This window comes from Natator depressus, chromosome 2, assembly GCF_965152275.1.
Source record: "Natator depressus isolate rNatDep1 chromosome 2, rNatDep2.hap1, whole genome shotgun sequence".
Lineage (NCBI taxonomy): Eukaryota > Metazoa > Chordata > Testudines > Cheloniidae > Natator > Natator depressus.
This window is the reverse complement of record NC_134235.1, coordinates 54,635,022-54,658,071: the sequence shown is the minus strand read 5'-3', so window position 1 is coordinate 54,658,071 and position 23,050 is coordinate 54,635,022. Positions and strand designations below refer to the sequence as shown.

Genomic DNA, 23,050 nt, shown 5'->3' with positions numbered 1-23,050 from the left:
ATTTGGAGAGGCCTGGGGTTGAAGGGAAGAAGTACATAGAGTTGATAGATTTGTCCAATATCAGGTAGGTTACTACATAAATCCTATGGGGCTTTTTATTGTGTTGTTGTCATTTTGTGTGTGTGTGTGTGTGTGTGTGTGTGTGAGAGAGAGAGAGAGAGAGAGAGAGAGAGAGAGAGAGAGAAGTAATAATTCAGTTACAATTCAGACGATAGGAAATATTTAGCAGAAACCCTCCCCCCCACCCCACATGAATAACATCCAATAATTTTCACAAAAACTATAAAGGTCACTTTACACTGTGTATGTTCAACAACTTCTAACCTCAGTGAAATACCCTCGTGGGCTACTATTTCCACCAAGTATATACACACACAATACAGCAAAACCTCACTAATATGCATACTTTGCCATTTTTTGTGAAAATTTGAATCTCTCCCGCTTCTCACTACCTATTCCCCAGAGTGCTGCAGTGAGTTTTATTTAAGACTCGATTATTTTTACACGTTATATTACATCCCGTTTACTAATACATCATTAAATGTTCTCATAAATAATTAAAACCAAGCTATAGGCTCTGATTCTGCAGACGTAAGCATGTGTGTAGCTATATGCACATGTGTAGTTTCAATGACTTCAGTGGCGCTAATCAAGAACCTGGTTCGGTGCCTATTGAAGGCAATCATATTCTTTCCATTGACTTCCATGGGTGCGGGATCAAGCCTCATCTGAGCAAAGTATGCACAGGCTTAAATCTTTAGAGGATCAGGGCTCATTGCAGAATAAAATGAATAAAGTAACTTTTCTGATGCAGCATCCTTGCTTTTTTGTTTGTTCCTTTAAGTGAGTCACAAAATTCAGTAATTCACAGTGGAGCTCTGGTTTATTAGTGAGTGCGTAAGGTTCTAGTGTAGGACATGTAGACAGCCGCATGCCTCTGATTTCTATTAAAGGTTGCTTGTAGGCTCAGCCTGCAATACATGATGTGGGCAAACAGCACACACACTCTCCCTCTGCTCCAGGAGACACTGTTGTCAGTTGCCTAAACCACACTGAGGGCCTGACTAGCATAGCTGAAACCTGAAATGTTCCTCATCTGGAAATAATGCAGTAAGGACTCCACGTTATGGTGAGAGATGTGGTATAAGAACCTGAATCGAATCAAAATAACACCTTTGCAATACATTATTAAACATGAAAAAACATCACATTGTATGAAGAAAATTAACAACCCAGCATTAAAACATGAACGTCTCAAACGATCAGACTAGGCAATATTTTAACCGACCAAAAACTACATGCAGCTTCATTTACAGCAGCAGAGAAATAAGTAACAGCATTACTTTCAATTCTCAGTGTTTAGAAAACATGAGTAACACTTGTGGGAGAGATTCTTGGATCCTGCAGAAAGCCTGAGTATTCTAAGCCTGAATACTTCAGCTAAGTATTCAGAGTATTCTATTTTTGAAAGCCTGAGTATTCTAAATAGATTTTGAGCTCGGGAACGAAGATGATTGTAGGGGAAAAAAATTCTCCCCCTTCCAACCAGGAGCCAGGATATAGGGTAACAGTGCAGCTAGTCCACAAGTACCACTATAAGCTGCTGCAGAAGAAACAGGCAGCTGCCCCTCTCCATCCCTATGTAGAATTAATGGCTGGTAAATCTGTCCAGGCTGCTGACTCCACTGGCCATGTCCCCACCATTCTCCTCTGGGGTCCACAAGTTCCCCTCCATCCTCCTGCAGAGTGTGCTGCCATGGAGCCTGGATTCAAGATGCACAAGAAGCTGAGCAGTCCTTCTTAACTGGCCTCTCCAAAGTCTGGGCTCCAGTGCAGCTACCATAGTTCCGCTGCATTCGGACCTTTCACACCTCCTCTCTAGCAAGGCGGATTTCTCCCATGGTTCATAATGATTAAAATAAATCTGCTTCAATCTCTTTCTCAAAGGCAGCTTAAGTAAACTTCGTAGCCTCCACTTTCTTGGCTTCAGTAAGTTTCATAACATCCTCAGGAGAACTGATCACAAAACTATGTATGTCCCACAAAATTTACTTTCAACTTGGCCAGGTACCATACTGCTGTAGCGATGCCAAGGTACCAAAGCTCTTTTTGACATCATCAAAGGCGTCTTTGTCTGTATGGTGTCTGCAGATTTGAAAACCTTTAGAATACTGTTTCTTCAGGAAAGAGACACATTGGGCCCAATGGGTTTTGTGAATGTATATAGTCTAACAGTTCTGCAAATACAGGTGTTAGTCTGTTTAAAGTATGAGTGTTCAAGAGCGTGTACCAAAGATTCCCCCAAAAGGGAAATTGACTTTGAATATTTACCCATAAGGTTTTTTACCCTCCTAGCTGATATTGGTGACACATTTTCAGAAAATCTTTATAGGCTTTGTAACTCTTACAACTATTTTGCAAAATATTTAATATATAACTTGCTTGATTCCACTTCTTCTGGGGCCTCAACAATCTACCAATTTATTAATTCTCACTTTTAGTTTTCATAAGATGGTGTTCAGAGAACAGTATTTTAATCTAATCTAATTGTCCTGTACAGAAATTAGTATACATCTATTCTGTTATTAAAGGATCAAAACTATTCCTTACCCTCATTTTAGGCTGCTTTCTGAGTTGCAGCAGACTCAGTAATTTGTTGTTATTACCTTTATAATTTTATATATTTGTAACAGGGTCATCACCCTCCTCTCGTGAGCGCCCCCTCTGGATGGGTGTGTCAGCATTCTTTCAGTAAGTAGTCCCGGCCCTGGTATTGGGCCATATCCCCAGGGCTTCTTCCTTGGAGACACTATCTTCCTGCGGCTCTCCCCAGGCTCAGTCCCCACAGCCAGCCATGAGCTTCCTCAATGCTCTCCCAGTCCCTGCTAGCAAACTGTCTTAGGCACAGTCCTAGCAGCAGCCTCTTACTCCCCCGGTCCCTGCCAGCAGACTGTCTTTGGTCCTGCTGCTCTTCCAGCCAAGCACGCAGTCCTTTCTTTTCCAGCTCCAAGCAGCAACTAATTGCTGCTCTGTTCTGCAGTTCCTTTTATATGGCCTTCCTGGCCCCGAATTGGTCGTTCCTCGCAACCACTCTAGGCCACTTGGGGGACCTCTCCACTGCTCCTTTCCTGGGATGGGTGTGGCAGAACACTGAGGCCTCCTGCCTATGGGCCTAGTCCACCCCATCACAATATTTTTTATTTATATAGAACTAATGATGTCCTAAAATATCTTCAGGAGGAATGTGGCTGAACTGTTTCATGCCTTGAGCTGTATAAAGCTTTATAATGGAATTGTGCTCTGAAGATAGGTGAATTCTTGTGCTATTGTAATTATTCTTTTTTTTTTACAGAAAGTGGGGATTGGGGCTCCATTGTGGTACACACTGTACACATAGTTCTTTAAAAGATAGTTTCTGCCCCAAAGAGTTTGCAATCTAAATTATACCAGGACACAACAAGTGAACAAAGCAATGAGTGGGTGGGATGGAGGAGGGATAGAAGTGGAGAATGAGATGACAGTTAAACAAGTGTATGTGAGCACAATGAGCATTAGTTCAGCACCTGCCTTGCCATTGTTGTCTCTCAATGTTTCGAAAACGTACGATGGATAAGGTAATGCCTAAGTGGATTTTGTTGGAGAGTTTTTCCTATAGTTATGAAGGGACATTGCTGAAAGAATGGAAGCGTTTGTGGAAAAGCTGAAAAAAATCAGTGGAAGCTGAGATTGTTGGTGGAGTTTGGATAGTGATTGATGTCACAATGAGTTAATGAACAAGCTGGACAGCTTGGGACTAAGTTATCAGATCACTTCATGTTGAATCACCAGCTGAAGTTTTGGTATGGTCTTCCTAGCCTGGAGGTAATGAAGCCTTACAGTACTGTGACTAGGTCAGCATTTAAGATGAAAGAGTCATGGAGTTCAGCGCCAGAAAGGACCACCAGATCATCTTGTCTGACTTCCTGTATCTCACAGGCCACCAACGCAACCTGGACCTGAACACTAACCCCAACAACTGAAAAGGCACAATCTCTTAGCTATCCAAAAAGTGAGAGAAGACCTCTTACTGGCCTGTATCTTCAGACACAGCCTCGGACAAATAAGACTTAACAAATGGAAATTTTTTTTTAAAAAAAAAACCCTATTAACAACAACAGCAAAAACATCTGTGTGAGGTTACAGTGTGTATTAATGCTACAAACTATTTTCAGTCTCATCTTTCTATAACCATATTCTTGTCCACTTGATTCAACAAGAAAGTCACAAGGGAAGATACACAGAGTCTGTAACACATCAAGAATGGGTCCTCACCTGACACTGCTAAGACAATTTGCCCAGTACAAGGAAGCAGTTAAGTAGTGTTAACAGTCCAGACTATACGCTGAATTGTAAATGACTAGCAAATAAGCTATTAATTAAAATAGAAATTGAATCCATCTTATGGGATTTAAGGAGAAATAGGATTCTCAAAAGGTCTTGTTGGAGTGCTCCTGTAATATAGCTAGAGGCAGTATTTTAATTTTCAAATAATCTAACTCTATAATTAAAGTTACATTTTGCTGTAAATTTTAAAATATTAATAAAACTCGAATAAATCTGGCCAAAGTGCTGACAGGCAAAAACAGAAATATGCTAATGACCACCTTTTTCAAAGAGGTATGTATGAAAGAGCCACATTCCAACTGACAAAGTTCACTGGTCTAGTTTAGTTGTGCTTTGTAATTCTAATTAAGTTTTCTTTATCAATCAGTTTTTTAAACAGGTTTTTCCTTTCATGAGTCTGAATCAGACATTTAATTAAATTTATCTAGCAAATGTAGTAACAAATCTTAGGCCATCTTTGTTTTACATGCTTTGTTGTTTTTTGCCACCCAGGATGCAATATTGAGAAAAATTCATAGGCGACGTATAAAGTGGTGTACATTAATTGTTAATATGTGTGTGCTTGGAGAATTTCCAGGAGTCTAGCTAAAAACTGTCTCCAGGCCGGAACATGGCATTTCACAAAGTTTCTACTTTTTAACACATATTTTGTGCTCTATGGCTGATATCAAGTGTGTCTTTGATCTACAGGCAATCACAGACCTTGAGAAAGCTGATGGCCATGCCAGCTATTTTGTAAAATATGGAATAAAATAGCTGGAGACAGTGGAAGCCTTAGGCAAAGACACTAGGCCACATGCAAAGCCCAGCAGCTGTGAAGCCATGTGGGCTGAGGGGTTTCCTTGGGGACTGAATGCAGATGCAGGAGCTGGGGCATTGATTGGCCGGAACTGTGCGTGAAGAGCTCTGTGTGACTTGAAAGCTTCTCTCTTTCACCAACAGAAGTTGGTCCAATAAAAGGTATTACCTCACCCACCTTGTATGTGTCAGATGCAGAAAACAACCAGCATGCCAACAAGAATGCCAGGAGAAAGTGAGCAGAAAGCCAGAGCAACAGTCGACAGCGTGGACCAGCCACAGGGTTTTAATTGCAATGTAGACATACTCTAAGAGGCTATTTTGAGAGATAGTGAGATGTCATGTGCTCCACTGTGAGCAGCAGGCTGAGAAACACCCAGCTGTATATCTCATTATCACAATGCCCAGAGAAAATCAGTTCCAGGAGCAGCTAGCATAAACTCCACCTGGGTAAGGTCTAAGTGATGCTTGTCGGTAGGATGGCCATATTTTCCTATGCTGAATAAAGGACACCTGGTAAAATTACTCATAGTCAAGCGAGTTCAACGGCAATCAATCGTACAAACATTCAAATTAACATCAAGTTGACTGAGCCGCTGTTAAAAAGAAATACTGCGTAGTTGGATTATTTTTATTTACCTTGTTATCGTTAAGGCTTTACGGTTCACACGGGGAGAGGTGACACACACACACACTCTCATTCACCTCTCTCACACAGAGAGGGGTGACTGATTGACTTGATCCTCCCTGCCGGTGCTCTCCACCCTCCATGCCTGGCTGGGCCCCTGGGATGGACCTGTCTGTTCTTGTACCTGGTGCTGCATCTTCGTGAGGCAACACATGGGGGAGCACTCAGGGTCACATGCCTCCCTGCCCCCCGCAGATTTCTGCCCTGGTTCACATCAGAATGTGGCCAGCAGTAGCCTTTCGTCATGGTGTGGGAGGGAAGGGATGGGAATTGCTTCCAGCCGCAGGAGAGGAGGGGGGAAGGGATGACCTGGGTCTATGCAGAGCTCATCTCTTCTCTCCCCCCCTCGCTCCCCACTCCTGTGTGGCTGGAAGCAGCTTGTCCCTTCCTGCCCGCACAGTGTCGAAAGGCAACTAACACCTCCAGACTGCTGCTGGCCACGGACCTAACCCAGCCGACTCCTTTCCCTTGACTAAAGCGCAGGCAGGAAGGGGTTAAGCCCTAAGGATGCATTGTGTACCAGGATCCAGGGAACCTGACTGCAGGGGCTTCAGCGAACCTGGCCAGAGAGGTGGCTCAGCAGCGGAGGGTGTCTAGGGGACGGAGCAGCCTCATGCTTCCTGGGGGCAGGACCCAGGATGAGGGCGGAGGATGAGGAGGGTGCTAAGCCCCTGCCTGGGGGGCTGCTGTGCAGCCTGCGGGCTTGGGGCATGAACAGGTTGGAAATTGTTCCCCTTTCCCCGCCCTGCCCCTCCCCTCCCCACTCCAGAGCTTAGCTGAGGGGTGGAGAGGCTTCCCTGTGCCAGCGCTGTGTAGGGCTTTGGCACACACGGTGATTGGCTCCTCCAGGCCAGCACCCCGGGCTAGAGGGTGTTGGGCTTTCCCAGGGCACCAGCCCAGCCTGAGGCAGTGGGAGAAAGAAGGAGCCTGCTGGCCAGGCTGCTGGCCAGCTGAGTGCTTGGACCAGGAGCTGGTTCTCTGCCCCACTGGGGGCGGGATGTGGAGGAGCAGCGGGGGTGAAGGGACAAAGCAGGGAGAGAACAGAGAGAAGGGGAGCACGTAAAGGGCCGCTGGGCGGGTAGCAGAGGCGACATGTAACTGGACGCTGCCTAGCGCTTGCATGCACTTACCAGCGGCTGTGGAATACAGCCAGCACCAGCCGGAAACAGGACAGGGGGCAAGGCCCTGCTGACCGCGAGCCAGCACGCCGTGGGGGCTGCACTGACAGACCAGCAGGGGAAGCAGCCGGCCCCGCATGCTGCAGCTTTGCCCTGCCACCAGCTTTGCACACCCACCCCCATCATCAGCCACTGTCTTATAGTGAGAGTCTCAAGGAGCTCCATCTATTTAGCTTAACAAAGAGAAGGCTAAGGGATGACTTGAAAGTACCTACATGGGAAACAAATATGTGATAAGGGGCTGTTCAGTGTAGCGGAGAAAGGTATAACAAGATCAAATGGCTGGAATCTGAAGCTAGTCAAATTTAGACTGGAAATAAAGCATATATTTTTAAAGTGATTAACCCTTGGAACAATTTACCGGGGTTTACTGGATGTTTTTTTCTAAAAGATCTGCTCTAGGAATTATTTTGGAGAAGTTCCATGGCCTGTGTTATACAGGAGTTCAGATGAGATGATCACCTTGGTCCCTTCTGGACTTGAAATCTATGAGTGGACACTTAAATACCTTTGACCCCTCTCCAATTTACCAACATCCTTCCTGATTTGTGGACACCAGAGCTGGAGACCAGTATTCCAGCAGCAGTTGCACCAGTGACTCTCTATTCCTACTTGGGATTCGCCTGTTTATGCAAAAAGATTGCATTAGCCCTTTTGCCACAACATTGCACTGGGAGCTCATGTTCAATTGATCTGCCCCGCAACCAAATCTTTTTTAGAGTCACTGCTTCCCAGGATACAGTCCCCCATCCTTTAAGTATGGCATACATTCTCTGTTCCTAGGTGTACACATTCCTGATGCTATTATATGATGGAAACACATATTTAGGCATGTACACAAGAAAAACACCTATGTACAGAGAGACAAACAGAAGCACACACAGCATGCAAACTGAGATGCGAGCATCACAAAAACCCTCATCTGGCATATGGATCAGGCCAGATCCAACTAATTTTTGGCCTCCACTCAAATTCCATAGCATCAACAGAGAATAAGTATAGCCACTCCTACTACACCCCAAAATTCCAGACTGTGATGCAGTCCCCTGCATAACCCCTGCAATGACCTGACTCTAGCACCTGGATCCAGATGGATCTTGGCAATTTTTTGCCTCAAACCCCAAACTGTACAATCTAAATAGATAACAAGTTTAGCTGCTCCTATTTCAGTGGAGAAATCTGTATGTACTCTGATGGATCCCAGATCAACAGCACTGAAAAAACTCACATAGCTGGTGGATCCTTCTGGATTCTGCCAATTTTTAACCTCAGTCCTTTAATTTGTGTTGTCTATAGTGTGTGTGAGTCTGTGTGTGTGTCCAAAAACCCCAGACTGCTGCAAACTGGGGCAGCAGTACCACTGGATGAATGTATCCAGCATCCAGAGTCAGCCTGATCCTACCATTTTTTAGACCCAAGCACCTAATTCATCAAAATAGTCAACATATGTTACCATTCCCGATTTGGCTAGAAAAACCCAGGCTCTGACAAAGATCTGTGTAAGAACAATGCAAAACCATCTATTTAACAGCTAAATCTTGCTGCATTCAACACCTTCTTTGGGATAAACTTCTAAATTCTACTGCAGGGAGATCAAGTGCAGCTGCTCCTACTCCAGCTGGGGTCCCGGTAATTGGATGGATCCAGCGGGTCGCATGTGTTGGGCCTGAGTTTTTGCAGTGCTGCTGGGCCAGTTTTGCTGCTGTTGTTGCAGTTGGACCCGTCACCCGTTTAGCTGTTAGGTTAGACTGTAGGGACAGATGGGGCAAACGCTGGCTGGATGCAGGGGTCTGGCCTGGGTTTTCCCAGTACGCATGTGCTAGGATCCAGAATGTTTTGCTGCAGTTGGAGCCGCGTTTGTCTTGTCCTGATTTTGGATTTTTAAGATTTGGAGCTTCGGGGCCAAAACTTGGCTGGATGCAGCTGCAGGATCCAGGCTTTTAACGCGCCCTTGCTCCGGCTCTGGATTTGCTTGGTTCAGTGAGGACCCTTGTTCTCTGTTCTGATGGTAGGATTTGGGGCTGAAAAATCTGCAGGACGGAGGCAGGTAGCTGAAGCTCAGAGGGAGCCAGCTTTTCCCTCTCCAGGCAGGGTTTGAGTGGCGCTAAACAGAGCCCCCTCCCGAGTCTCCTGGCGGTGCCGGCCGGGCGGGCGGGATGCTGGTGGGGCGGGGTGGCCAGGGCACGTCACTGGGGGCGCGCTCTAGGCCCGGGATAAATGGCTGGGAGCAAAGCGCTGAGCTTCTGGTACCGGCAGCAGCAGGGAGCAGGAGGGGGCCCCCGAGACGCCGGAACGAGCGGGGGAAGGGGACTCCCACGTCCAGAGCGGGGGGCCAGGGAAAGTGTCTGCGCGGAGGGGCTGGGACTGGTGCACAAACTTCTCGCAGAGTTTGCAGGCGCAGCCTCCAGCGCGCCCCGGCTCCTGCTCTGCTCAGCTGCCCGGGCAAATCCGGCGCGTCTCCCGGCTCTGCGAGGCGGGGAGGAGACGCGGGCGGGCGGCGGACCGAACTCGGCCGCGGCTGGGTGGCGGCAGCCTGGACCCTGGTGTCCGAAAGGCCGGGAGAGGTAAGGGCTTGGCTCGGCATCGCTTGGGGAACGGCTCCGCGCCTTGCAGCCTTAACTCCCGCAACGAGCAGCAGCGCCCCGAGCTGCGCTTCTTCCCACGCACCGGTCGAGGACTTCCCGGGGAGACCCGGCTCCTCGCCTGGTTTTCTGTCCAGTTCTCCTCGCCTTCCCAGCCGGGGCCGTGTAACAAAGGGCCTGAGGAGGGAGGGAAGAGGGGAGAGCTCCCAGGTCTGCCTTGCTGGAAGACTTAACTCTCCGCGGGGTTGTTGCTCCATCGCGCGCTCTCTGGACGCGTGTTGCTGAGATGAGGAGCAACTTTGGGGCAGCAGCAGCCGTTGATTTGTCCTTAGAAGCCGGGCGGGTGTGTGATTGAAATGCAGTGAAGGCAGATTGGGTTTTTTTTTTCCCCCATAGGAACGGGAGCCAAAAAGCCAGACTTTCTCATTTCAGCATCTTTATTTAATGCCTAACGGGTGTGGAGAGTGCAATTTGGCCCAGTAGTATAAAATGATACATCTTCCCTTTTGGAACACTGAGTATACTGGGCACCAGTGCCGCCTCTCTGTGCATTTTCTTCAAGATGCCAGATGTTCCTTTCCCCGCCACAGTTAGGTCTATAACTGGAGCGCTAGGGCATTGGTGTTACAGTGTTAATATACTTAGGACTGGGATGAGGGAGCTACTGTAGATAGCGCACTGCTGCTTTCCAAACTGTAAACCTTCCAAAGTGCAGTAGCAGGCATCAGAAGAACATTCTTGATGGTAGAACTCCATCTTAAAAACTTCTTTTAAAAGAATTCATCATTTTTGGTTCTGCAAGCATAATAAATAAACCCTGCTTGACTAACAGGTTTTAATAATCTAAGTTCTGTTGTTAAGTTTGGAGACTCAAAATGTTTTTAAATCTTAAAACAAAAGCTTCTGATCAAGATCAGATTTGAGAGTTCTGATTTTTTTAAAGCTTACTTCACATTCTTTTGGGGGGTTGTTTTCATTTTGGGATTGGCTGCAAGCCCCTTTAGCTTGAAAACAGCTATATTTATACACTGGGATATTATGAGGACCTAATTAATTTATTCATCTAATTTAGATTGCTTAGTACCTCCCTTTATCAGGTGAAGGCAGTTTATGAAAAAATTGCTTTTATTTATGCAGACGCTTAAGTGTGCTTTACATAACGACCTGAATGATCTTCAATTCATGAGGTCAAAGCCACAGTGTAAAGGATGGGTGTCTGTGTTCTCTGGCATCCCTAGAAACCACACTGGCACGCTCTCCTCCCAACTACAGTTTGACTTTTGTTATTTAACAGATTAATTCAGGCCAACACTTTAACCTCAGAATCACTTTACTCTCTCTTATGCCTTTGCAGCCAACAGACCTGGAAGAAAGACTTTGTCCTGGAATTAACCCTGGGGAGTTTTGAGATCATTCATCATGAAGTGTGTAGCACAGGAATGGGTCCGAGTAACTGCCTTGCTATTCATAGCTCAAACAGTTTCTGCAATGGTTCTTACCAATGGTACATTATTAGAGGAACTTTTGGAAAAGTACATGGACGAAGATGGTGAGTGGTGGATTGCCAAGCAAAGAGGGAAAAGGGCTATCACAGACAGTGATATGCAAAGTATCTTGGATCTTCATAATAAATTACGGAGTCAGGTGTATCCACCAGCTTCCAATATGGAATATATGGTAAGGTCAAATTGATAGCGGTGTCCAGAAAGAAATCTTAATGCAGTAGTTGCTGTCATTGTGTAAAATAGCATACTTGCAGTCATTGTTTCTTGATGTTTGTCTTTTTAAAACAGTGTTATAAAATGATGAAATGCAACACAATATCTTTGGGAGCTAAAAGATAAGCAGGGTGCTAAAGTGGAAACATTGCATTGCAAAATAGCACAGGTTCTTCCTAGCTCCTAAACTGGTATATTTCTCTGTTTAATATATTTGTATGTGATAATTTCCCTTTGTTTTTGGCCTTTTTTTCCCCTCAGTGTGTATTTAGTGTTTGTTGAACCTAAAGCTTTCACTTTTCTCAACTTCTGGTTTTTTTTATAATTTAGGTTTCATTATGACTGGGGCCCTACCAAATTCAGGGTCCATTTTGGTCAATTTCAAGGTCGTAGGATTTAAAAAGTAGTCAATTTCACAGTGTCAGATGTTTATATCTGAAATTTCAGGATGTTGTAATCGTGTGGGTCCTGACGCAAAGGAAGGCCATGGAGGGGTGGGGGGCAGTTGCAAGGCCATTGTAGGGGGATGGGTTGTGGGATTGCCACCCTTGTTTCTGCGATGCTGCTGGTAGGGATGCTGCCATCAGAGCTGGGCAGCTGGAGAGCAGCAGCGGCTGCTGGCTGGGTGCGCAGCTCTAAAGCCAGCATCACCGCCAGCAGCATTGCAGAAGTGAGGGTCACAGGGTATGGGGAGCTGGTTACCATATGTTCCTGTTTTCCTGACAGCCTCCTGCCCGGGTCTGGGGCTGACAGCCACCCTCACTTCTGTGCTGCCTTCAGAGCTGGGCTCCCAGCCAGCAGCCACGGAGCTTTCTGCAGCTGGGGGAGGTTCCCAGAGGTGGGTCTGACCGGGCTTCATGAGTGGCCCCTGCATGGGAAGAGGAAGTCCCATCACTAGTCAGCCTGGGCTGGGATTAGCAGCTGGAGCCTGGTGCACAGTAGGAGCCCACCGCTGGGGCACTCCCAGTCCTGCCCCTGCCCTCAATAGCCAGATTTCATGGTCCTTTGACAGGTTTTTCACAGCCAGGAATTTGGTAGGGCCCTATTTATGATCCTACTTACTTATTAGAGCATATTGGGAATACTAAAATTCTATCCTTGGAACTCCTCAAAAGGCCAGTGGCCTGACGAGAATGGGACAATTGTTTTATTACTCTTACATCTGCAGAAAAATTCAAACTTTTGTCACAATGTTCATATATTTTATATTTTTTACTATACAAATAACAAGGAGATTGCATTATTATAGGCAGGGCTGATCGCACCCCTTTTACTAAGGTTGCCCAACAGTTCCCATCATAAGATCCTGTTTCAGTGGCTTATAATTTAGCCAAACGTGAACTGTTCAGGCTGAAATTTTCCATGCCAGGTATCTGCCACAGGCTGGTTGTTTTTTGTTTTGTTTTGTTTTGCTTTTAAATTTCAGCTACAGCAGTTCAGCCATATGCAAAGATGAGGCTAGGAAAAAATATGTTTTATTCTTGCTAAAAAATTCTGATGACCATTGAAAACCATGCTTTGGAACAGGAAATTTAAATTTGTCAAGCAGGCAGTCTTTGTGTTAGAGCAGTGCTTTTGTTATCCACGTGAAATCCACTCAAGTTTAAGACAAGATAGAAGCCTTTGAAAAATCTCAGTTTGCACATGCTCAGTAGAGATTTCTTAGATTTTAGCAGCTAAAGTTCCTGACAATTCTATTTGTGCCGAACATTCTCCAGCGCGGGACTGAGCAGGACTTTCTTTGGAATTGCACCTGTAGGGCTGCTGTGGGCCAGGTTTGGGCATCTGAATTGAAAGCAGGAAGACAATTTCTTCTGTGCTGTTAATGACCCCCGTGCTGGGTTGAGGCATGGAGGAGGAAGCTGCCTTATTTGAATGCAGTGGAAACAATAGGTGGACCTGTGCAGGGTAGGGTGAGGTAGATGGAACAAGGAGCCAGGAGAGGGGTTGAGACTGGGACTAGAGACTGGTTGGTGATGGGGCAGGAGGGACTGGGACTTGACAAGAAGACTGGAACTCAGAGTTGACTGGGATTCCGACTGGGACTCAGAGAGGGGACTGACTTACTGGGCAAAGAGATTGAAAGGTAGGAAGGGAAACAGGTGAGGGAAGATATTGGATGAGGAACCTGGGCGGGAGACTGGAACTGGTTGGACAAATAGACTGGGACAATGAAGTGGTGGGATAGATGTAGGGGGACACTGTGGTTGGTTGAAGAGCCCAAGGAAGGTGTTTGGGACAGGGAGGCATTGAGGATAGGGAATGTGGATGGGAGGCAACTGTAGGCCAGAGTGGGGGAGAGAAACAAATTGGATGAGGAGCCAGGAAATAGGGACCTGAAACTTACTCAACAAGGAGACTTGGGACATGGTGCTGGGGGTGGGAGGAAACTAGGAATGGCTAGTCAAGAAGACAGACTAGGAATTGGGGGGAGGGGGACACTGGAACTGGGATAGAGAGTCAGGAGTGCTGAGACTAGGACTGGGTGGGTCAGGAGGCTAGGACTGGGATGAGAAATTTGAGATGTGGAGACTGGATCAAGGAGAATGGGACTGGGATGTGTCGCCAGGGATGGGGAAGATGTAGGAATGGGTCAGGGACAGGTTGGGAAGGAAGTGGTGGATGAGGTTATGCTGGAGTGAAATGGACAGAAGAGTCTGTGCCCACTAGAACACACTTTTCCCCAGAGCCTGGAATGGAACCCAAGTTTCCTGAATCTCATCTATCCTTTCTGTGCTATCAGCAAATATCTGTGAAACCCACTGGCAAAGCGTCTCATCCTCCTCTAGTGTTGGCCCACATAGAGGGTAACAACTTACTACTGCTATCACTCTGTTAGCTCAAGTGCCAGAGGTGTGTGTAGTGGATCTAAAGGTTCCAACCCTGCTGATGACCCACATGGGTGTCAATATGATGCTACATAGTGGGGTTTCTTATTTTTCAGTTTGTTTTTTTCATAACCTAGGAAATTACAAACAAAAAACTATGTTAAAAGAAAATAATTAAGGTTGGAAAGTGAAGTAAGCACTCAAAAGTTAGGAAATGCTATAATTAAGGTTGCCTGTGCAACCTTATTGCCACCCCCTTGTGTGTATGTGTTATGATACAGTCTTTTTTATTATATGATCAAATACTAATTTTTTTACAGGACCACTGCCTCATTCACTGCCCAGGATGGATTTGCTCTGGGGATTTATAGATTACAAGGCCACAAGGGACCACTGTGATCATCTAGTTTGACCTCCTGTGTGGTGCCAAGGCCATAGGTCTTCCCCGAATTAATTCCTATTTGAACTAGAGCATCTTTTTTAAGAAAAACATCTTAATCAGGGTTGTTTAGTGTGAGACACTGTTGTTTATAGGCATCCCTGCTTTATGTGTTGTCCAAGTTGGAAAGTGTGTAATGAAAGAGGCAGGGGATTGCAGGAAGAGAAAGGATGGTCTCAGGGTTAGGGCAGTTGAATACAGTACTATCCAGGCAAACTGAATTCTGTCCCTGCCCTTGAGACAGGTTTCCTGTATGAGTCTGATGAAGACATTTAGACCAAACTCTTACAGTGGTCCCTAATTGTGCTTTCCTCATTTTCTGGGTGCCTGACTTGAGACCATGGTGTCTGATTTGTGGAAGGGTTGAGTACTCACAGCTGCAACGGAAGTCCATGGGATCTGTGCTTTGAACAAACATAATGCTATATAATGTTAAGTAGTCTGAAAAATCAGAGCCTGGGTATCTCAGATTGGGCTCCCGAAATTAGTGAACGCTTCTGAGCTTAGTCTTTATGTGCCTCCATTTCCTGTCTGTACAATGGAGAAAATACTAGGGCTGTCAAGCAATTAAAAAAATTAATCACGATTAATTGTGCTGTTAAACAACAATAGAATACCATTTATTTTAAATATTTTGGGGTGTTTACTACATTTTAAATATATTAATTTTAATTACAACACAGAATACAATGTGTACAGTACTCACTTTATATTTATTTTTTATTACAAATATTTGCACAGTAAAAAAAAAATGTATTTTTCAGTTCACCTCATACAAATACTGTAGTGCAATCTCTTTATCATGAAAGCTGAACTTACAAATGTAGAATTATGTACAAAAAATAATTGCATTCAAAAACAAAACAATGTAAAACTTTAGCGCCTACGAGTCCACTCAGTCCTACTCCTTGGTCAGCCAATCACTCAGACAAACAAGATTGGTTACAATTTGCAGGAGATAATGCCGCCTGCTTCTTGTTTACAATGTCACCTGAAAGTGAGAACAGGCATTCACATGGCACTGTTGTAGCTGGCGTTGCAGGATATTTATGTGCCGAATGTGCTAAAGATTCATATGTCCCTTCATGCTTCAACCACCATACCAGAGGTATGCTGATGATGGGTTCTGCTTGATAATGATCCAAAGCAGGGCAGACGGACGCATGTTCATTTTCCTCATCTGAGTCAGATGCCACCAGTAGAAGGTTGATTTTCTTTTTTGGTGGTTTGGGTTCTCTAGTTTCTGCATCAGAGTGTTACTCTTTTAAGATTTATAAAAGCATGTTCCACACCTCATCCCTCTCAGATTTTGAATGCACTTCAGATTCTTAAACCTTGAGTACTCTAGCTATTTTTAGAAATCTCACATCTCACACCTTCTTTGCATTTTGTCAAATCTGCTGTGAAAGTGTTCTTAAAACAAACATTTGCTGAGTCATCATCCGAGACTGCTATAACATGAATTGCAGATTGCGTAAATGCAGATTGCAGGTAAAACAGAGCAGGAGACATACAGTTCTCCCCCCAAGGAGTACAGTCACAAATTTAATTGACGCATTATATTTTTAACGAGCATCATGAGCATGGAAGCATGTCCTCTGGAATGCTGGCCGAAGCATGAAGGGGCATATGAATGTTTAGCATCTCTGGCATGCAATTACCTTGCAACGCTGGCTACAAAAGTGACATGTGAACACCTATTTTCACTTTCAGGTGACAGTGTAAATAAGAAGCAGGCACCAATATCTCCCGTCAGTGTAAACAAACTTTGCAGAAAGATTGGCAGAATAAGAAGTAGGACTGAGTGGACTTGTAGGCTCTAAAGTTTTACACTGTTTTGTTTTTGAGTGCAGTTATGTAGCCAAAAAAAAATCTGCACTTGTAAGTTACACTTTTGCGATAAAGAGATTGCACTTGAGTACTTGTATGAGGTGAACTGAAAAATACTATTTCTTTTGTTTATAATTTTTACAGTGCATATATTTATAATAAAATATAATAATTGTGATGGGGCAAGGCCAGATGGCTATAGAAAAGTAGTGGGAGATAGATATATTAGCTCCAGGCTAAACAAATCCCTGGTACCAGGATAAGTGAAATGGCAGCTGCTCCAGGTGAATTAAGACACCTGGAGCCAATTAAGAACTTTCCAGAAGGCAGGGAGAATGCTAGGTCGATTGGAACACCTGAAGCCAATCAGGGGCTGGCTGAAACTAGTTAAAAGCCTCCCAGTTAGTCAGGTGGGTATGCATGTCAGGAGCTGTGGGAGGAAGTTGTGCTGTTGGAGAGACTGAGTAGTACACACCATATCAGGCACAAGGAAGGAGGCCCTGAGGTAAGGGTGAAGTGGAGCTTGAGGAAGTGAGGGCTGCTGTGGGAGAAGTAGCCCAAGGAATTGTACATGTCATGTTTTTAAAAGGTCAGCTACTATAGCTGATACTATTAGGGTCCCTGGGCTGGAGGCCGGAGTAGAGGGTGGGGGAGAGGGCCCACCTTTGCTCCCTGATTAATCACTGAGACTGGGAGACAACAGAGACGGTGCAAGGAAGGATAACTTCTCCTTACCTCCCTCGCTGGCTTATGATGAAAATGGTTCAGTAGACTGTGACCCTTGTCTCTAGAGAGAGAGAGGTTACGTGGAGGGTCACAGTGAGCCCCGGAGGCTAGCAAAATCCACCAGGAAACGCGGGACCCACGGAGGCAAGGACAGAGCTTTGTCACATAACATAAAGTGAGCACTGTGCACTTTGTATTCTGTGTTGTAATTGAAATCAATATTGAAAATGTAGAAAAACATCCAAAAATATTCAATTTTCAATTGGTATTCTACTGTTATAAGTGTGATTAATCACGATTAGTTTTTTTAATGGCGATTAACTTTTTTGAGTTAATCAGATGAGTTAACTGTGATTAATTGACATCCCTAGAAAATGCCACCCCTCGACTCTCAGGGGTGTTGTGACAATAAGTGCTCAAAATGAGTTAGGCTCCTAAATTCTACTCTGGCTTCTCACTTCCACTGATTTCAGTAAAAGTAAGGAGCCGAAATAGATGTCAGAGCATTCAGCCCTTAGATAGTATAGTGATGAGCAAAGTGGCTGTCCCTAGGGCGATTCGGGGCCTGGGACAACGTCCCCACTCCAGCCGAGGCCCTGCCCCCAATCCACCCCTTCCCCCAAACCCTCACCCCCGCCCCACCTCTTTCCAGCTTCCACCCCTTTCCCCAGGTGTTGCTTGGAGCCAGCAGAGCGGAGCGGGGCAGTCTGGGGCCAGGTCGCTCGCTGCTGCTGGTGCCAGGCCCCCCACCAGGGTGGATTTGATTTAAATCAAATTGATTTAAATCATGATTTAAATCACTAGTCAGGAAGGCTCGATTTAATCATGGATTTCTACATAAAAGTGCATACTTGTTGGTTGTTATAACCTTAATACATATACTTCACAACTCAGAGCTAGATGTAGGTTTCATTTTTAGAAGGTACACACTATACATTTTTAAACAGTGATTTATTTTGAAAACTTTTCAGATTAGTTTTACAGCTATATCAGAAAATGAATGATTGGTTATTTCATTTACCAAAGGTAATTGAAGCAGATATTTATGAAGTCATTGGAACGTGAACTATCTCCAATTCAACAGGTTAATCATTAATATTTGGAGGATTTTCTTGCCATGCTGTATTAGGAGGAGAACATCACCAGACAGACATTTAAATTGTTTTATTTAACTAAAACAACGTTCAGTATTCTGGATTTTTTTCTTCAACAGCAAACATACAAGCATTTGAATTTTTGAATCTAGTTAAACATTCAAGGTTTTTAAAATCAGGTTTGTTTTTGTTAAAATTGTTTTTATCTAAAATAGTTAAATGAAATATTAAAAAAAACCCACCCAAAAATTAAATGGACTGTCAGCCAGGTCAACATGAGAAACTTAAAATATTGGCTTCTGCAGCTAACTCAGTTGTCTTCACCTTCATTTTCCTGTTTGTTCATAATCTGGAAAAGAAAAACGAGCTTTCCTGCTTTTTCAGGTCCCAAGCAATTTCTCAATTTGGAATTAATTAGTCCAAAGGAAGAAAATATTCTTTCTGCACCGGCAGAAGACGCAACTGCTGTTAAAAGTGAGATTATCACTTCAACAGTCTCTGAATCCAAGTGCTTAAGTGACTTCCACCAGTTCACTGGTGTGACTTTCTTTAAAACATCATTAGCAAACATATATCTCTTGAATGGGTCACCTTAGCTCTGAAGTTTATTATAGTTGGTATTATGGAGGGATGATTGCTGGATGTCCATGTCATAGCCAACTCTTCTTCTTCAGCAGTTAAGGTTTGACCCTGGTACTGAGTATTGAGAATATTTGCAAGAAAATGAGCTGGAGATAGTGCTTGTCCCATTCATTTTTTTTTTAATGCTTGTAATTTAACTCTGTCATTGCAGATTTCTCTTTTTGAGATCTCACTCGGTTCCTTCCAAATTTCAACAGCATCAGCAATAAAACAGATATTTCCCTGCGTTTTGTTCAAGGCTACAGAAATAGGCTTCAGGGTACTCAGCATGTGTTCAGCTTTTCTCTTAAGCCCAATGTTGAGAAGTTTGGCTGTGACAGTGCCATCTATTTTTTCACGATTTTGTTCACAAACTGTCATCAGATTAGGCCAGTTCTTGATATAGTGCTCAAAACAGTCCACTACTGAGTTCCATTGTATGTCTTGGGGGAGCATTAGTTGGTTCCTCCCACTTTTTTCAGAGCAGCTGCTGCAAAGTGATTGTTACGGAAGTATTTTGCAATTTTAACATTAACCTTTTTGTCTGGAACACTGAAGTCTTTGGCTAGGAGGTGCATCAAATGAGCACTGCAACCATATATTATTAGCCTGGGACTCTCTTCACTCTCTTCTAAATTTCTTCTCATCTTGGATACATTTGCAGCATTGTCTGTGACCAAGCTGAGTACTAGGCATTTGAATTTTTTTTCACAGTTATAGCTTTTACTGCTACTTCTTGTAAGTATTCTGCTGTGTGTGCATTTCCTGATGTATCAATTGTTTCTGTAAGGAAGACATTACCTTCTTCTGTTGTCACACGAGCACATACAACATGATCATTAGGGACATTTCTCCACCCATCAAGACTCAGGTTAACAATTTCACCCTCTAGACCTTTTGCACGACACTCAATTTCTCTTTCATACACTTTATCCAGCAATTTGCCTGCAACATCTGCTCTGTTGGGTGGACTGTATCCTGGTCTTAATGACTGAACCATATTAATGAAGTGTGGGTTCTCAATCGTATAGAAAGGAGAGTTTTGTTGCATAAACAAACTGGGCAATTTTTTTCATCAATTACCTCTTTTTGTAACACAGTTATTTAATTATTATTACCATACTGCTCATCTAGTATTACTCATTGCATTCACTGACACTCAGTACTACTTCAAAGGTGAAATGGTAAAAGGAAGATCTGCCTATTTCAGCTATTTATTGTTTATCACAACTGCATCTAAAATGATAGTGCCATAGAGTAACAACTATATTTTTTGCTCAAACATGAGAATTCAAGAATAGTCCAGAAGGAAGACAGGCAGTCCTTAAGAAAGAAGTATGAAATAAAAAAGTTTACCAACCTGAAGATCCTGCATGTTTAGACATGTTCCCTTCATCATCTTCAACGCAGCTTCCTCCTGAGAAGGAACATTTCTCATGATATTGTTTCATTAGGACAACCAGGCCTTGCATTTCTTTGTTACACTGTTTGCGTTTTGCACGCATGCCTGTCTTACCCACAGGTAGAGGAACTTCATTAAAATATTCCCAAACTGGGTCTCTTTTATGGCCTGCTGCCATTATAGGTTTTCCCTTCTAGTGAGAGAATGGTATGGTACATCTCAAATCAATGAAGGCTACACTCAGAAAGACCTCAAGACTTCCGGAATATGCTGCTCAAATAGTTTCACTTTTGTTTCTACTGCCTGTCCCTCCCTTCTCACATTTATCTCTAGACTTCTTCTCCTTGTTCAGATCTATTCTGCCCCCAATAATCTTCTATTCATTGAACTTTTTGAAACTTTGCACTTTTAGAGAGAGGTAAGGGATTGACTCTGTGTACACAAATTTGCAGAGGGACAATAGGATTGAGGTCTGTTATTTCTCACCTCTAGATATTTATTTATTTTAAAACATTTTTGCTGTTAACAAGCATGTTATTATCTCTGGAGACACAAATCCACAGTTTGAGAACTGCAAAACTAAGCATCTCTGATGGTATCTTCTAGAGTGAGCATTGAGTCCCATTGGGTAGATAGAAAGATTAACCTAAATAATCTATACAGAAGCCCCTGGAACCCCATTAGATTGGGTCCCTGAACTATTGGAATTCCTTTACAAAACTTTTCTTAAACATTACATAAATATATTGTCTCATACTATAGAATTAGAATTTATAATCCGTATTCCATGATGAGATACATTATAGCTCAAAGATATCTTAATTAAAACTATCTTTAGATTTTTTATTTAAATCGGATTTTTTTTTTAATAATTGATTTTTGTCCACCCTGCCCCCCACTAGCCCTCCAGGCCGCCCTGGACCCCATGTCCTGAAGCGCAGGGCCGCCCAAAGCACAGTGATGAGCACCATAGAAAAGCTTATGAGGAAATTAATAATGCCATCTCCAGAGCAAAGTTGAATTGAGTGTGTTAAGTAAAGCATGGGGCCACATACTGAAGAAAAATAGGAATACAAGGACTTGGACAGCTGCTCATTATTTGAATTCCATCCATTCTGTGCACTGAATGAGGCCGGGGCTCTGTAGAAAAAATAGTATGTGATCATGTAATTAAAGACTGTATGATAAGGCATACACATCTAGTGTTGCACAGACAACCTTAATTCTGATATTTCCTAACTTTTGAGGGCTTGACTTTGCAACTTTAACTTTTTTTTTTTTGGTAGGTAATATGGTATATAGAGAACTAAATGCTGAGACAGTGCACATTTTCATGTTCCAAGAGACACTTTAGTAATAGAAAAGAGCAATTTTTCTTAAAGAAATATTGCCCTCCAAAATAAATTATAGCCACTTGCAGAATGTTTGGTTTTAGGAATTATAGGGTCCTGTGTTTTCTGGATCTGGGTTTTGAAACTAAGATTAAAGTAGGCAAGATTTGTTAGGTGCCTTTAGCTATTGATAGCCCTACAGTTGGGTCCTAGTTCATGACTCAGCTCCTAGATATACCTATAATACAAATAATAAATGATGTTAATAGAACTGAGCCTTGGCTGCTAATTGAAAAATAAAGGTGGGGGACCAAATTTTATACTCCAATTTGAAGCACAAGCAACAATAAAAAATGAATTATGGAGACCCCATGGAGATTTTATTCCCATACATTTTTTTTGTCTGCTTGTATTTTACATTAGGAACATGAGGTCTTATTGAAAGTTGGGCTGCACCGTTCCTTAGCAGCCCTCAGCTGTGGAGGAGGAAAAGTTCAGTCTTTAAGAGAGAAAGCTTTTATCCTAAAAGTTTGTCAGAGTTTGAGTTGAGCAGGATTTAACAAAAACAAAAGGAAAAAAATCAAAGTTTAAAAAGTTCTCCTATTCTCTTGTGTGTTCCCTGAGTGAAGTGGGGTAGGGAGAAGAGTCTTGCGCTGCCCTACCCCCTTTGATATACCCAAAGGGAGTGTACCCAGGGTGCTGGGACTACAAAGTATAGCTGACCCTTACTTGGGATGTGCATGGGAGAAAGATTTCTTACACTCTCTGTTCTTTGGCAGTAGCCAATGTAAAGATTCATCAGGCAGACAGCGGTAAAGAATAATATTAATAAGATAAACATACAATCATGCATGATTTTCTGATGACATTAGAATGACTGGATTTTGATTTTGCCTCATCCTGTGATGTTGATTTGCAATGATGCAATGTCAACTGTATATGATGATGTTACAGTGTAATGCTCCTGGGGGAATTAAGTGCCACAACGCAATGCGGAATTATGCAGAAATATTTGGTATGCAGAATATTCTCCCCGCCAATAGGCTGCAGAGATGTTGGCTGCCACTAGGAGTCGCTGGACCCAGCAGAGCCCAGCTCGCAAATGGAAGATGAGGCCAGGGAGGTGGGAGAGGGAGGGATCTGGAGGATTCCCAGGGCTCCCTGAAGGAAGGAGGCAGCAGTGTGCAGGAAACCCGGGACCCAGCATCAAGCTGTTTCTCCCTCTGGATCCTTGTGCTCTAGTAGGGTAGGGTCTGTGAGTGTCTGGGTTAGGGGGGCCCTGCAGCTGGCCTCTGGGGGGCTAGCGGGTTTGAGTATCTGGCCCCCTGGCTGGGCTCTGTGGGGGAACGGGCAGAGAAGCAGGAAGAAGTAGGGGTTTCTTTAATTTTCTACTCCTGGGGGAATTTTTGTGTGTGTCTATATTGTTACAGAC

At 43.8% G+C, this 23,050-nt stretch overlaps 1 protein-coding gene across 1 annotated transcript in view; it reads left to right on the top strand.

The window, feature by feature from the left end:
- Positions 1 to 9,319: 9,319 nt before the first annotated feature.
- The window catches only part of CRISPLD1 (cysteine rich secretory protein LCCL domain containing 1), a 61,415-nt gene continuing 47,684 nt past the window's right edge, over positions 9,320 to 23,050 (top strand). Inside the window, exons 1-2 of the mRNA XM_074943046.1 lie at positions 9,320 to 9,611; positions 10,984 to 11,306. Coding sequence (XP_074799147.1) covers positions 11,049 to 11,306 — 258 coding nt within the window. The 5' untranslated portion in view covers positions 9,320 to 9,611; positions 10,984 to 11,048. The remainder of the gene's footprint in view (positions 9,612 to 10,983; positions 11,307 to 23,050) is intronic.